Source organism: Tursiops truncatus, chromosome X (assembly GCF_011762595.2).
Source record: "Tursiops truncatus isolate mTurTru1 chromosome X, mTurTru1.mat.Y, whole genome shotgun sequence".
NCBI classification, from domain to species: Eukaryota; Metazoa; Chordata; class Mammalia; order Artiodactyla; family Delphinidae; genus Tursiops; species Tursiops truncatus.
This window is the reverse complement of record NC_047055.1, coordinates 121,727,637-121,741,884: the sequence shown is the minus strand read 5'-3', so window position 1 is coordinate 121,741,884 and position 14,248 is coordinate 121,727,637. Positions and strand designations below refer to the sequence as shown.

Sequence of the window (14,248 nt, the reverse complement as noted above, 5' to 3'; positions counted from 1 at the left end):
TGTGAGGGTTGTGGTTTATCAGACCCAGGGTGGCATGTGGGCTGAGGGCTCCCTCGGGACTGGGTGTGTGAGCACAGCAGGTTGGACTGCTTGCTGTGGGGGGCTGGGCCCCTGTGGGCGGCCGGCGGCTCACCTGGACGGAGCCCGCGCTCTGAGAGGAGCCGCTGCACGGAGAGGGGGCCAGGCCTGGCACAGCCCGCATCCTCCATCCCTCCTGGTCCGGCTTACCATGAGGAACGGATGCGGTCTGGCTGCGGTAAGGTCTTGTCCACTGTGTTTTGTCTTCACTTTGAGGTAGAAGTTCATCAGACTTCTTAAATGTGAAAGTCTGCCTAGGTTTCAAGAGGAGAGATCATTTGTGCTTAGAAATGACCAGGAAGAGATGCTTTGTTGGAAAGTATAGGACAACCTGCGGAGGATTTGTTTTTGTTTTTACCTCGTGTCTTCCTTCGCTGGAAATTAAGTTTCCCCACGAATCGGGCCGGGGGAGATGCAAATACAGGCTGACTTTGAAGTCCCTAACAGGAGTTGAGGGTCTCTACGCATGGAATGCAAGGAATGGAATGAAGAGGGGTTCTTGTTTGTGTGTCCTTGCTTCGATAAGATGCCAGAACTTTCCTTCGGAAGTTCAGCATGTCTCAGCAGTATTATGCACGGAGTGACAGCCTTTTGAAATTTATTCACTAAGAAGGCACGACAGGGACTATATATGACCACCTAGATTAATAAACAAACACCTCTGCTCTCAGTGGTTTCTGCTGGAGGAGAGAAGAAAATAAAGTTATTTCATTGTAGCCTGTGTGCCCCACCCTTAGGAACAAGGAAAGAACCGTAATGTGTTGTGTTATGCCCCTTGTGCACCATAAGATTACGTCCATTCGGATCATAGAAGTGGTTTTACGCTGAGTTAGGAACAAGTCGGGGTGTTGGTTGTATGATTTTGGCCTGTCTTTTGCCTTCCCTCCTGGCTACCAGCAGATGGCTCTCTTTCTCCAATTTGTCCTTCAAGGGTATTTGAAATGGATTTGTGTCCCAGCGGCCCTGGTCCGGGGGATCCCCGGCACCAGCCGGCTTTCGGGTGGCCCCTGACGCAGCCCCATTGCCTCGACCAGGCCGTTCCTTTCCGTTTTCTCTTCCATGTGGCTGCTCGAGGTGCCTCCCCCGCTTTCACCGACAAACTTTTTTTATTTTATTCTATTTTTTTTTAAAAGGACGCCTGCATGAGTCATTTCCAAGATAGCGCAGGAGCAGCGTGTCCCATGTTCGCTGCTGGATTCTTATCTGTCTGGTATGAAATGCCGTGTGGAGGGCAGCTCGAAGCGTGGGGCAGTGGCAGGCAGGTGGGGTGAGACCCGGGGCGCACGAGGGTCCAAGGACGCTTCCAACCGGGACCAGGACCGGGCGGCGCTCAGCGTCTGCTCAGAACACGGCTGCTTGTTCTAAAGGCGTCCTCCGGCCACCGCGAGGACCACGCAGGCACCCAGCTGTGAGAGACGCTGGCTGACGCACCGGCGCTAATTCTGTGAAACACGCCTGTCTGTTGCAGGGCTCCCTTGCAAAAGAAAATCTCACTGAGCAGGCTTCTTACCGTTGGCTCTGCCATTGACCTAAAAACAAATGAGCATCACACTGCCCTTCTGTCAGTAGGCCCACGGATGTGCCTTCAGGCGTGCAGGTGACCGTTGGAAAACGGAGAGACACCTACACGCCCAGGAGGCTTAGGAGATCAAGGTAGGGGTGGCAGGCACTCCTCAACCTGGTCTCCCCATCCTGGGACGTGTGACCATGAAGGCTTCTCCCCTGGGGCCGCTGCAGGCCTTTGAGTCAGGCTTCCCAGGCTGTAAGGGGATGCGGAAACCAGCCGATTTCTCATCCAATTTCTAATTCTGGTCTGTGCCTGGGCGTACAGCGTGTCTTTAACAGACGGCCCTTCTCTTTGCAGAATCGAGCGGGTGATGGACAACAACACCACGGTGAAGATGGTGCCCATCAAGATCGTGCACTCGGAAAGCCAGCCCGAGAAGGAGAGCCGCCAGGGCCTGGCCCGCGTCCCGGAGCCACCCGTCCTGCCCAGCGGGCTCGAGCGGGACCAGATCAAGACGCTTAGCACGTCCGAGCAGTCCTACTCCCGCTTCTGCCTGTACAGCCGCCAGGGCGCCGAGCCCCAGCCCCCTGGCACCCCGGTGCCCACAGCCAAGGACAGCCGGGCCTCCACGCCCACGCTCAGCTACATGAAGGCCAAAGAGAGGACTGCCGAAGACCTCAAGTCGGAGGAGCTGGCCCGCGAGATCGCGGGCAAGGATAAGTCCCTGGCGGATATCCTGGACCCCAGCGTGAAGATCAAAACCACCATGGACCTTATGGAGGGCATCTTCCCCAAAGACGAGCACCTCTTGGAGGAAGCTCAGCAGCGGAGGAAGCTGCTCCCCAAAATCCCCTCTCCCAGAACCACAGACGAGAAGTGAGTAGACGCCGCCCTGGGTTCTGCCCCCTGGCTGGATGTGGTTTTGCCCGGTGCCTCTTAGGCTTACAAGGGCGAGGGAGTGTATCTGTTTGTCTGTTTTCGTGACTGCTCTTTGGGGACAGATTTCCATAAGTGCTTATTAGCACTCTGGGGCTCTTTTGTCACCCTCCCGAAATTAAAAGCCCATTCTGGGGATGATGACGTCAGGTCCTGGCAAAGATGTGAAAATATACGTTTCCGGAGATGCCCACGGGGCTTCTTCTCACGAGGCGGTGGTTTTCAGCCGGAGGCTGTTGTCTCCCGCCACGGGACAGTTGGCAATGTCGCGATACACTTGGTTGCCACCACTGGGAGAGGTGCCCCGGCATCTAGTGGGTGGAGACCAGGGATGCTGCTTGCGGCTCTGCACTGCACGGGACGGCCCCCCAGCAAAGAATGGTCCGGCCCCAAGTGTCACTAGTACGGAAGCTGAGAAACTTGTCACAAGAGGGGTGAAAGTTGAGACTACTTCTTAGTGTATGTGTTTATGAAAGAGGTTTTCTGTTGTTGCTTATTTAACTGAGGGAGTGAACTTGCTGCAATAGGTTCCGTAAAGAGCGCTTTCCAGCCCGTCCTTCAGTCACCTGCCCACAAAGGTGTATCTGCTCACATCTCTCCTGTTTCTGTACATGGTCTCCATAAGCATCGTTGACTGACGGTAGGCGGGAGTACCTGGCAGACAGGAAGTCAGGCCGTAGCAAGAGGCAGCAAATGCGGCTGCTGGTAGAAAGGTGCCCGGTGACCTTGGGCGTGCGGCCACGCCTACGGATAGCGGCAGACCTCTCCCCATGGACCTCGGGCTCCCGGCGGATACCATCTGCACTCTCCTCCCTCCGGGGCGAGCCTTCGAGCACCACCTGGCGGGGTGTTTTAGTTCTGACCTCACAACCTACTCCTTCCCCACTCTTGCTGTCTCATCTCTCTAGCTGGTGCCTTTCCGTTAGCACCACCATTTGCCGGTCACAGCCCAGGCTGTGGGACTCGCGGGCACATCTGTGTGTACGCTCAGAGCTAACGGGTGTTCTGATGTTTTGTTACCCAGGAAGGAGGAGCTGAGTGTGCCGGCGGCCGTGTCCCTGGCCACCAACTCCACCTACTACAGCACATCGGCCCCCAAGGCGGAGCTGCTGATTAAGATGAAAGACCTGCAGGACCAGCAAGAAGCCGAAGAGGATTCAGGGAGTGACGCCGACCACGACCTGTCGGTGAAGAAGGTAGGGGAGCTGCAATTCCAAACGAGAACGCGCCGGCTGGCTGGCAGGCAGGCCGGCCGGGGGCGGCACCCGGCTCCACCCCGACCCTGGGCCCTGTGCCGAGCGCCGTTGGTGTTGGGCTTCTATGTGGGACGCTGACATTTGGGCCTGTGTATTAAGCCCTTTGTGGGTGAGTCTTCTGTTCTAAAATTGGGCCTCTCTGCCAGGGTCTCTTTGCCATCTCTTTGTAATGAGATCCAGTGTCAAATTAGCTAGGTGGCCACCAGTCTCTCTCATTTTAAGGTCAACTGATATGTCTCTTCTACCCCAGTTAAATCCAGAGGGCTTAATTGTATGACCTTCCGCAAGGCACATGTCCTCTTTGACTATCCGTTTCAAATATCTGTGATCATCTGTGATCCGATGATGTTAATTAAATTCAACAGTATATTGTGAAGTGCGTTGTTAACCAAAAAGCATCATCTGTTCAACTCCAAAAACTCACCCAGGCACTTGGGGATACAGCAGTAGACAAAACAGACTGGAGTCAGTCTTTATTTCCCTGAAGGCACTTGTGTGCTCACAGAGGAGATGGATAGCCAACATAAAAACAAATATAAAAAAACAAACAGGGCCCCGTGGGCCAATCCCTGCCCCCCACCTGCTCTTGTAAATACAGTTTTATTGCAACACGGCCACACTCATTCATTTACATATGGTCTCTGGTAGCTTTCACGCTACACCAGCAGTGTTGAGTAGTTGCAACAGTGGCTGTGTGGTCCCTGAAGTCTAAAAGATTTACTGTTTGGCCGTTTATAGAAAAAGTTTGCCAACCCTTAATGGAGTAGGTCGGGTGGTCAGAAAACTAAAGCAGCGTGAAGGAATAGAGAGAGGTAAAGGAGTATGATTGTAGAGAAGGCTCTGATGAGCGGATGATGAACAGAGACCTGGAGTGATGTGAGCGAATGTCTGGTTGATCTGGGGAGGGTCTGGGGGAGTGGGGTTTGGGCAGCAAGTGCAAAGGCCCTGGGGTGGGAGTTTTGTGACACATGGGGGAAGCAGCAGCGACCAATAGCTGGAGCTGTGTGGACAAGGAAGGGGGAGGATTAGAGAGGAGGTCAGAGGTGAAATAGCGTGTAACCATGAGGTCACAGTAGGGACATAATTATTGCTATCAGTGCCGATGTCTTCACTACTGTACGAGCTTCAGATCTTCATGGCATGTCAACGGGCCAGACTTGTGACATCTAGGTGTGATTACCTGGTTTTTTTTTTAGGAAGGATTTAGCATAAAGGGAGAAAGGAATTGCCCAAGGCAGTCAGTTTCAGAGGATAGCATGTGCTGTTGGTTTAATTCCAGGGGCTTTGAGCATGCGTAGTCAGCACCAGGAGAAAAAGGAGGGAACCAGCATTTGGTGCATTTTTCCGTACACTTAGCATCTTGGAAGGGGCTTTCATAAAAAATACCAATTTGCTTTGACAAGGCCCTTGCAAAGGATAATGTTTAATACCTCCTCGTATTGTTAGTTGTTTAAAAAATGCCATTGATTGGTTTCAAATATGATACACAAACCCATTCCAGAAGAAATACCCTGACCCTTGTGTAAGAGAAAGTGACTTTCAATTTAGGAAGTGATGGCCTTTTTTTAATTCAAAAAGGAAATGAAAACTAAGAGTTTTGGTCCTGGGATTTTAGAGGCCCTGTGTCTGGCACAGGGTACCATTTGCTTTCTTCTGGTTGTGTTTTCCACGTTCTTAAAAATAATGAATTTAAAAAAACAAAGTGTTGTTATTCTCATACACCTAGAAAAAACATCCAGTTTGGACAGTTTTAATTCCGTCCACACCCTAGATGCAAAGAACTATGTTCTTTACACTGTGCCTTTGTTTCTCATGATGTACTGAATTTGGGAAGCAGCAGCCTTGGTACCGCTCCTTTCATCTGTCTGGGGCCTCTTCCGATTTCTTTGGGGGCACGAGATGCCGGCTTTGGGATTGACATGAGACTGTGAGCTTGCCCCCTGCCCATCACCCCACCAGGATTAAATTCCTAAGTCAACTGATGTTTTTGGTTCAGTAAGCGTATGTCGGGCACTTTCACCCCAAGCAGGAAATGCTTTAAGCGCTAGGTCAGTGCTGTCGCTGACCCAGTAGTCCTGTTCTCCTGGCTGCGCTGCCTCTGCTGCCTTTCCAGTGCCCTCATATCTACGGTGTCACGCGCTTACGAAGTGTGCACGGGACGAGGAGAAGGGAGGGCCGTGCAGGTGCGCTTGGGAGGACTTGATGGCTCGCTTGATAGGAAAAACGCTGCATGGAGACCCTCTTTGGAAGCATCGTCCTGAGACACAGATCACCCGTATCAGGCATACGAAGTGTAGGGTGCCTCCAGCGCTTCAGCGGGTCTCCCGAGGTGGTTTGATTTTTTTTTTTTTCCCTCCTGCCCAAATAGTCCCTGGGATGGGGCAGTGTCTACCGAACGGTAGCGGTGAGCTCGGAGCAGCTTCTCATGCACACTTGCAGTCTTGACGGCAGCGGCTCTGGACAGGCGCCTACTGCATGCCAAGCAGCGGGCTGAGCCTCCGGGGATTTCACCCATCTTCATGTTAGCCCTGGAGGTCGGGGCAACTGCTCCCTGCTTAGCTCTGGACACCATCCTGGAGGGTTTCACGAGACTGAGCCTTCTCCCTGCCGAGCCCTGCGGACTCCGTCTGGGGCCAGAGTTTGGAAACTGCCCCAGGACGGGGCGGGGGGGGGGCGGGGCGGTGGACGGCACGGACCATTTTCATGGGTCTGTTGTACATAAAATAGTGTTACTCACTGTGGAGCAACAGACTGAGTTTAAAAATCCTAATCGGACTTAACATTCCAACTAATTGTTTAATCCTCATTTGGGTGCGGGCAGCAGAGCACTGCCTCCGTTTTCATCACCCCAGCCTCAGGCTAGTACAGGGATGCGTTGGCCTCCTAAACCCCACGTAACCTGCCGTGTCCGTCGACACGAGGTTGGCGGACTCGTGCAGGGCGGGTGGCAGCAGGGTTCCGAAAAGGACAACGGGTGACTTTGCTTCTCGCCGTTGGCCCTTCACCGCTCACTGTGTCAGGGCGGGCCGCCGGTTGGCATCCGCCATGCGTGGGTTTAACAGCAGAAGCACGTCCGTAGTCATGGGAACAGGGTTTTTCTGGGGAAGGCTTCCCTGCTGGACCCCTTCTGAGCGGTCCTTGTAATTTTTCTCAAATGTGATGACCCACGAGACCGATAATCTGCTTTCTCCGCCCCTCAACTCGGACCACATGGTGCCGCTTCACTTCAGGATGGTGACCGATTAAAAGGTCCTTTGTACGTGTCATTTTTGCTCTGTAAAAATTCGTCATTTCGAGAGCTGGCAGGAGGGGGGAATGGGGAGCTCGTACTGAATGCTCGGAGTTTCCGTTTCGGAGGATGGAGAGGATGTGGAGATGGGTGGCGCTGCTAGCCCACAGCGCCGTGCATGCCTCAATGCCACAGAACAGCACCCGAGAAAAGAGGCGGGACGGTAAACGTTGCAGCATGTATATTTCATGACGTTTAAAGAAGTCATTTATTTACATTTTGGTCAAATGGAGATCAGTACTTTATTATTGTGAAAGACTTGCCTAAGTTCATTGACATCCTTCATTTGTCTTAATTTTTATTGCTCATTCTACATGGAAGACACGTTTTAATCACGGAGTTCAGTACCAGACGTTCAGTACCAGACTCAATAACTTGTGTGCATGTAAGTCTTCCAATTGGGAACTGCCAAAGAAGGAAGCACAGGGACTTCCCCGGCGGTCCAGGGGTGAGGACTCGGCGCTTTCACTGCTGAGGGCCTGGGTGTGATCCCTGGTCGGGGAACTAAGATCCCACAAGCCGCACAGCGCGGCCAGAAAAAACAAAAGCAAAAAACAAAGAAGGAAGCACAGGGTATCACAGAGGCCCGGAGAATCCTTGCAAAGATACAGGCTGAAACGAGGTTTACCGTGAGTAGCCCCAGGGGTCCCACTCCTGCATAGTCTGATAGGACAGTCACAGGATGAGAATAGGTTTGTTCTGTTCCGTTTCTAAATCAAACGCCAATGATTGAACAGGAAGGCCTTATCCTTCCCCTAGTCTTAAACATCCCCAGTTAGTTAGTTATGGCTGCGTTGGGTCTTCGTTGCTGCACGCGGGTTTCTCTAGTTGCGGCGCGCGGGCTTCTCATTGCGGTGGCTTCTCGTTGTGGAGCACGGGCTCTGGGCGCGCGGGCCTCAGTAGTTGCAGCACTTGGGCTTCAGTAGTTGTGGCTTGCGGGCTCTAGAGCGCAGGCTCAGTAGTTGTGGCGCACGGGCTTAGTTGCTCCACGGCATGGGGGATCTTCCCGGACCAGGGCTCGAACCCGTGCCCCCTGCATTGGTAGGCGGATTCCCAACCACTGCGCCCCCGGGGAAGTCCCCCTGTTATTTACTGATGCCAAACAAGCTGCCGCCCGGCTGAGCTGAGTGGCCCGCAGATCCGGGATGGGTGAGGGGGTGCCGCAAGGCGGCCCTGACCGCGTCCCCTGCCCTGTGCCCACAGCAGGAGCTCATCGAGAGCATCGGTCGCAAGCTGCAGGTGCTGCGGCAGGCGCGGCAGAGCCTGCGGGAGGACATGCAGGCCAACAGCGCGCTGGGCGACGAGGTGGAGGCCCTGGCCAAGGCCGTCTGCAAGCCCAACGAGTTCGACAAGTTCCGCATGTTCATCGGGGACCTGGACAAGGTGGTGAACCTCCTGCTGTCGCTGTCCGGCCGCCTGGCCCGCGTGGAAAACGCCCTCAACAATCTGGACGACGGCACTGCTCCTGGCGATCGGGTAACTATGGCCAGAGCTGACCTGGAAGGCGGGGCGGGGTGTCGCTTTCCTGTGGGGGGTGGAGCAGACCGCTGGGAAGCCTCTTTCAGCCGCCGCGGCCACCTGTCCTCCTCATAGCGCAAGACGCCGGTTGAACGCCCAGGGCTTGCTCGCTCCGTCCTTGTAGCAGGGGTGGGGGGTGGGGTGGGGGGTGGAGGCGAAGCGGCGCGCGTCTGGGAGAGTGGACCTCTTCTCGTATAGTCCTACGACCGCTGCTAGTGTCGGTCTCTTCCTAGAACGTAGTCTGTTTGTAACCTTTCCCCACCGCAGGTAAGTGGGTAAGTGGAGCTCCCCCACTGCCTGACGAGTCCTCGGCCCCCAGTGACAGTGCCGTTTGATGGTGATGTGGTTGCTGGGACTTCACAAGAGGGCCGGCAGGGTCTAGAATGAGTCTAACAGCTGCTCTGCTTTCCTCCTCCCTCCACAGCAGTGCAACTTGGGACATTTCTTAGTGGGTCTGCGTGTCTGCTCTTTGCACATGCAAGACACCATCTACCTTACAGGCTTTACTACTTCGTAGGTCAGGTAGCAGGAGCACATCTAGTTTGCTTCTTTCCACATAATAGGCCTTCAAAATGATCATCTTCATCATTAATAAGGCACCTTAACTTCTCTACAAGGGGAGCAGAAAAGGCACCCCTCCCCCTGGACTCCAGGTGAGAGTGGTTTCAGGTTACACAGAAAGATCTTACAAAGCGCCGTGGCTTTGAGCCCGTGATCTTTTGTGCTTAGCCAAGTCGTTAGTGACTATCAATCACGGAATGTATTGCATAAGGGTCGAAAAAGTAACGGGCTTTGGACCCTGATCCCCTTGGGTTACGTTCGCATTCCATTTTGCTGCTCTTGCCGTCTTTGCCCAGTTTATCTGAAAGAGCTTAGGGAAATAACATGAATGGGAAAGAGAGACTTACTTGTAATTGAAATAGTAAACTCTCAAGGATCGATTAAATGAAAAATAGTAATATCTTTGCAGCTCAGCTCATCCTTATCTCCCCTTGCTTGGGACTGACCAAGCCTTACTTAGAATTGGAGGAAGTAGAAGCAGTCACACACCGGGGACCGTGGTCCTCCTGGGGACCTGGCTGCATAGCTCCTAACTGCATCCCTAGGGGGGCCGTGGGAGGGAGGAGAAGCAGACAGGCGCTCTCCCCCGTGGCTGTGTGTGGCTGATGCAGCGTCACCTTCGTGGACCCAAAGGAGTGCTCAGTCACCACGTCCAGGGGCAGCACAGTGGGCTAGCCTCCCGTGTGGCCGGTGCCAGATGAACATCTCCGGGTCCGGCAGCCAGGGCTTGGGAAAGCTGCGGTTTGCAGAGACAGGCACGCTAACGAGTGAAAAGATGTGGCCTCAGGCTGTAGGCGGCTTCCCCTGTCTTCCCAGGTAGAAAATGAGCACGTGGGCAGATGCAGACACGTGAATCCCTCCCTCCCATCAGCAGCTTCTAGTTGCCAGGGAGCCCAGCTGACCTTAGTGGCCCGAACCGCATTTCTCGCGTCAGTTGAGGTCTGTTTCCCTTTTGGTTGGCATGAATTGGCCTTATACCTTGCCTCTTGCCGTGAAAATACATTGTCTTTGTTTCACAAGCACCTGAAGCTCAAGGTGTCTCCCGGAACAGGTGACCCCGAAAGGTTGTGCAGTCGGGGGCACTTCCCGGAAGCCTCACCCCAGGAGCAGCTTCTGCTGTCAGCCTCCGTTTAATAGCAGCTCACCTTTTCTGAGCTCTTTCTGTGGATCGGCGCTCTGCAGAGCACTCGCGCACCCGGGATGCTCATGCGTGGCCGTGGGTAGAATGTCCAAGCTGCAAGGTGGCCCTGCTGGTGTCAGAAACTCGCACGGAGGACAGGGCGTCCGTGGGTTCTGCCAGCCGGCACTTGCAGACATCTACCGCGTTCACCTCTCCCCCCCTCAGTTTTCATTAAAGTTAGAGAGGGCAGGGGAAGTGGGGGCGCGCCCTGTGGGCAGACAGCGACTGTGAGTGCTGCGTTCTGGAAACGGGGGCGTCTGTGTGACCCAGGGTGGGACCCTCGGAAGGAGAGAGGGCACCTCCCCGACAGGCGTGGTCTCTCCCCCCGCCCCACCGCCCCCTCTCACGGCCTCGGCTACAGCTTTGCTCCCGGGCTGCAGCTCCGTCTGCCGGAAGGGTCTAGCAGTCCTGCCCTGGAATCTCTTTAGAACCTGCACCTTGTGTCCGTTTGGCCACGGTATTGGCAGGGAAAGGCCTTGGATGCACACCGGCTGCCTCAGCCCTTTGCTCTTCCTGAGCATCTCCCGGTCCTGGAGCATTTTGTGCCTGGATGGCTCCCGTGTTCCTCACAGCCTTTCACGGAGACAGGAGCAAGTGGAGGTGGCAGCGGCCCAAGAGCGCCAACGGGGGAGCTGGCGCTGGGGCCTCTGCTCCGCGAGGTGCCTCCTGCCCACGCCCCAGGTGCTTCTGCGCGGGTCCCTAACTCGGGTGGCGTCAGGGTCTCCACTGGACCAGCCCCCAAAAGAGCTGCCGGACACTGTTCCCCCCCGGCCCCCCCCACCACCGCCACTGCCTGGTCCCCAGCAGGCTCGTCTCTCTCTGTCTCTCCAGCAATCCCTGCTCGAGAAGCAGCGGGTCCTGATCCAGCAGCACGAGGACGCCAAGGAGTTGAAGGAGAACCTGGACCGCCGGGAGGGCATCGTGTCCGACATCCTGGCCAGCTACCTCAGCCAGGACAGCCTGGCCGACTACGCACACTTCGTGAGGATGAAATCGGCCCTCCTCATCGAGCAGCGCGAGCTGGAGGACAAGATCCACCTGGGCGAAGAGCAGCTCAAGTGCCTGCTGGACAGCCTTCCGCCCGACAGAGGCAAATGAGGGGCCTGCGGCCCGACGCCTCCCCGGCGGGGCACGCAACAGGAGGCAGATGAAAACCCCAGCCTGGACTTAGGTCCTGGAGAGAGAATCCCTCCCAGAACCAAATGGCCGTTAGAAAAGCAATAATTTCCGTGGGCGCGTTTGGGATGATTGGTTGATGTCTTAGTTCCCTGCTGAGCAGAGTGGCTCCCCGTCACCCTTGGCCTGGAAGCAACCCCACGTGGCGCCCGGTGAACGGTGAGTTCCCGAGTACGGACTGAGCTCTGGTCCCGAGGTGCACGCACGTGGTCCTTGCCGGCTCGGGTCTGCCCTTCCGTCTCCCCACGCTGCACCCCTTCCTCCTCTCAGGAGGCAATGAGCGCGTGTCGGGCAAAGCCTGGCGCACGACCTCTCCGGTGGGTCACGGGAGGTGGCGGCTGCCGGCTTCTCCTGTTGGCCCAGAAGTGTTGAGCGTTCGTTGTGTCTGTCCTATAAGGATGATCTGCGGCCCAGCAAAAATCAGGATGATACTTTAGTAACACTCTGCAAAGGTGAATGGTTTTCCATGTGGTTAAAAACCAACTGTGAAAAGAAGAGCGTACATGTTGGGTTCACTCACTAAAATTGCCACTTAAATAGCGTTCGCGCTTTAAAACACACGCAAAGCAGGCACACGGTTTTAGGACTTCTCGGCTGACGTCACGGTTCAAATGGTATTTTCCTGCAAAGAGAAATTACTTGGCTAAAAGCGTGTCCGGTAAATGTGCTTGCTAGGTGTTTTTTTGCTTAAGGCCGTCGAGATATTTCTTAACTTACTCTTTCCCCAGAACATTTATTTTGCATGTGTATGATCCTTAATTACAATTGGCAATTTCTCTCTTTTTGCCTCTATTTGTTACCGTGCCGTAAGGGCCACATACCGTTTAAGAACCGTTGCTCTGGTTTCTCAGAGGTCCCGGTGGACCACAGAACTCCTAGACCCAATCGTTTTCTGCCACACAGTGTACAGCTCCTAGTACCCTTTTTTAGTGGTTGAAATTGTGAGATGGGAGATGGTAAAGAGTCTATTCACTAAAGAAAACTGTCAAGCTGTCATTTTCCACTGGACAGATCACAGGCTAGGAGAAAATAACTTGCAAATCATGTATGTGACAAACCGTTTGTATCCAGAATGTACAAGAACGCTCAAACTTAACAGTAAGAAAACAAACAGCCCGATTAAAAGGTGGGCAAAAGACTGAAACAGACACTTCACCAAAGAGGATATATGCATGGCGAGTAAGCACGTGAATCGATGTTTTAGCCACCAGTGGCGTGGTTCTCACGTACTTCTTTTTAACCTGATCACTGTGGAGTGGTGAGTTTCGTCACAGTGCTCATCTGTTGAAATGTGTGGTGAATGGCGGGAGAAGCCCTAGGATAACTTCACGTCGAGGTCATGTGCAGACTTTGGTTTGATCTGTGAGATCGTTTTACTCCTTATTCCTCTTACTCCTATAAAAGAAGTTTTCCAGCGGCGGGGGGAGATGTCCCTCTGTCAGCAGTGGCTGCTGCCTTACCAAACACAGACGCACGCAAATGTCTTAAAGGACACTAACTAGGCCATACTTCGCCAGCCAGAGGGGAGACTGGACTCCCGGGCTGCCGCAGTGATCTCCGTGCACCCGTAGAGGGGGCCGACCTGGCAGGCGTCCCTGATGCTGGCAAAATAAACACTCCTTTGGCAGCCCACCGACGCCAAAGAGAAATGCCTTTTCAAGTTTTTACTCCTATTCAATTAAGCTATTCCTGACTTGAAAAATCCCTCTTCTGCCAACGAAGTGTCCTTGCCACGTGGTGTGGGTCACTTGCTGTGAAAACTGATCACGTCAGGAAAGGTAAAGCTGGCTGTCCATGGACACCCCCCCCACACACTGCCCCTGCTTCCTCCTTCGGGGAGACAACCACGGTGATTTCAGTGTTTTTAATTGTCACAAAGCTTTTACCTGTGATTCTTTCCCTTCAGATACAGTATTGTGATCATTTTGATGATATGTCTGTAAAATGTGAAAATAGAATTTGTGTCTGTATCCAGCTTTTTGGTGTCTTTTGAGCCCTTTCTCTTCTACATAGCAATATATAGTGCTCTACTGTCCTTTTAACGAAGCACATAGAATCACAACGTTCCCGTTTGCCTCTTCAATGTCTGGTTAGTGGGGACCCACAGATTGCAGTGAGTCGATGTACATAACGTTGTATATAGTTATGTTATTGCATATAAAGACAATCTGGTGCTAATGTTTTGCCCTTGGCATTCTTCGGTGGTGGCTGATAGCTCACCCTTGGTCATAGCTCAGCTGTGGAATGCTCTGTATAGCGAGATTCCAGTCAGGGGCGTTGCGCCTTTGGAAGATGCGTACAGATTTCACGCTCAATACTTTCACTTACGTCTCAACAGATCATTCTGCTTGACGTTCACAAAATAAATGGTGTCCTTCCGTGAACCGAGCATGTCTTTGATTTACATCTTTTTTTTTTTTTTAAGAATTGCAATATCCTTACCGTATATTAGATTCTTCAACCACTGATAAATGGTGGGATTAATTCTATGTATGTATGTATGTGACTATTTCTGCCAGTCTAGTAAAGGGCAGTCAGTTTGTAGTCAGGAAAATGTCACAGACACAGGTTGTATAAGTCAGTGCCTGCCACAGCAGTGCTGTGTAACAAGCACTGTAAAATCGCAGCAGGGTCCAGTGAGACGTATTCCGTTAGCTCATGAAATTGGAGATCAGGCTCTGCTCCACGTGCCTGTCATGTTCCTCCTGGCACCAGGAGTTTGGCCTGGGCAGGTCAGTGGCAGATGC

General features: G+C 53.5%; 1 protein-coding gene across 6 annotated transcripts in view; it reads left to right on the top strand.

Moving 5' to 3' along the window:
* SHROOM2 (shroom family member 2) overlaps positions 1-13,885 on the top strand; it is a 136,475-nt gene extending 122,590 nt beyond the window's left edge. For 5 of the 6 annotated variants that reach the window (XM_033849633.2, XM_033849634.2, XM_033849631.2 and 2 more), the window contains 4 exons: positions 1,943-2,461; positions 3,546-3,717; positions 8,270-8,542; positions 11,157-13,885. In XM_033849633.2, the coding sequence (XP_033705524.1) occupies positions 1,943-2,461; positions 3,546-3,717; positions 8,270-8,542; positions 11,157-11,423 (1,231 nt within the window). In that variant the 3' untranslated portion in view covers positions 11,424-13,885. The remainder of the gene's footprint in view (positions 1-1,942; positions 2,462-3,545; positions 3,718-8,269; positions 8,543-11,156) is intronic. The other variant, XM_033849632.2, reaches the window with a different exon arrangement.
* Positions 13,886-14,248: the final 363 nt, after the last annotated feature.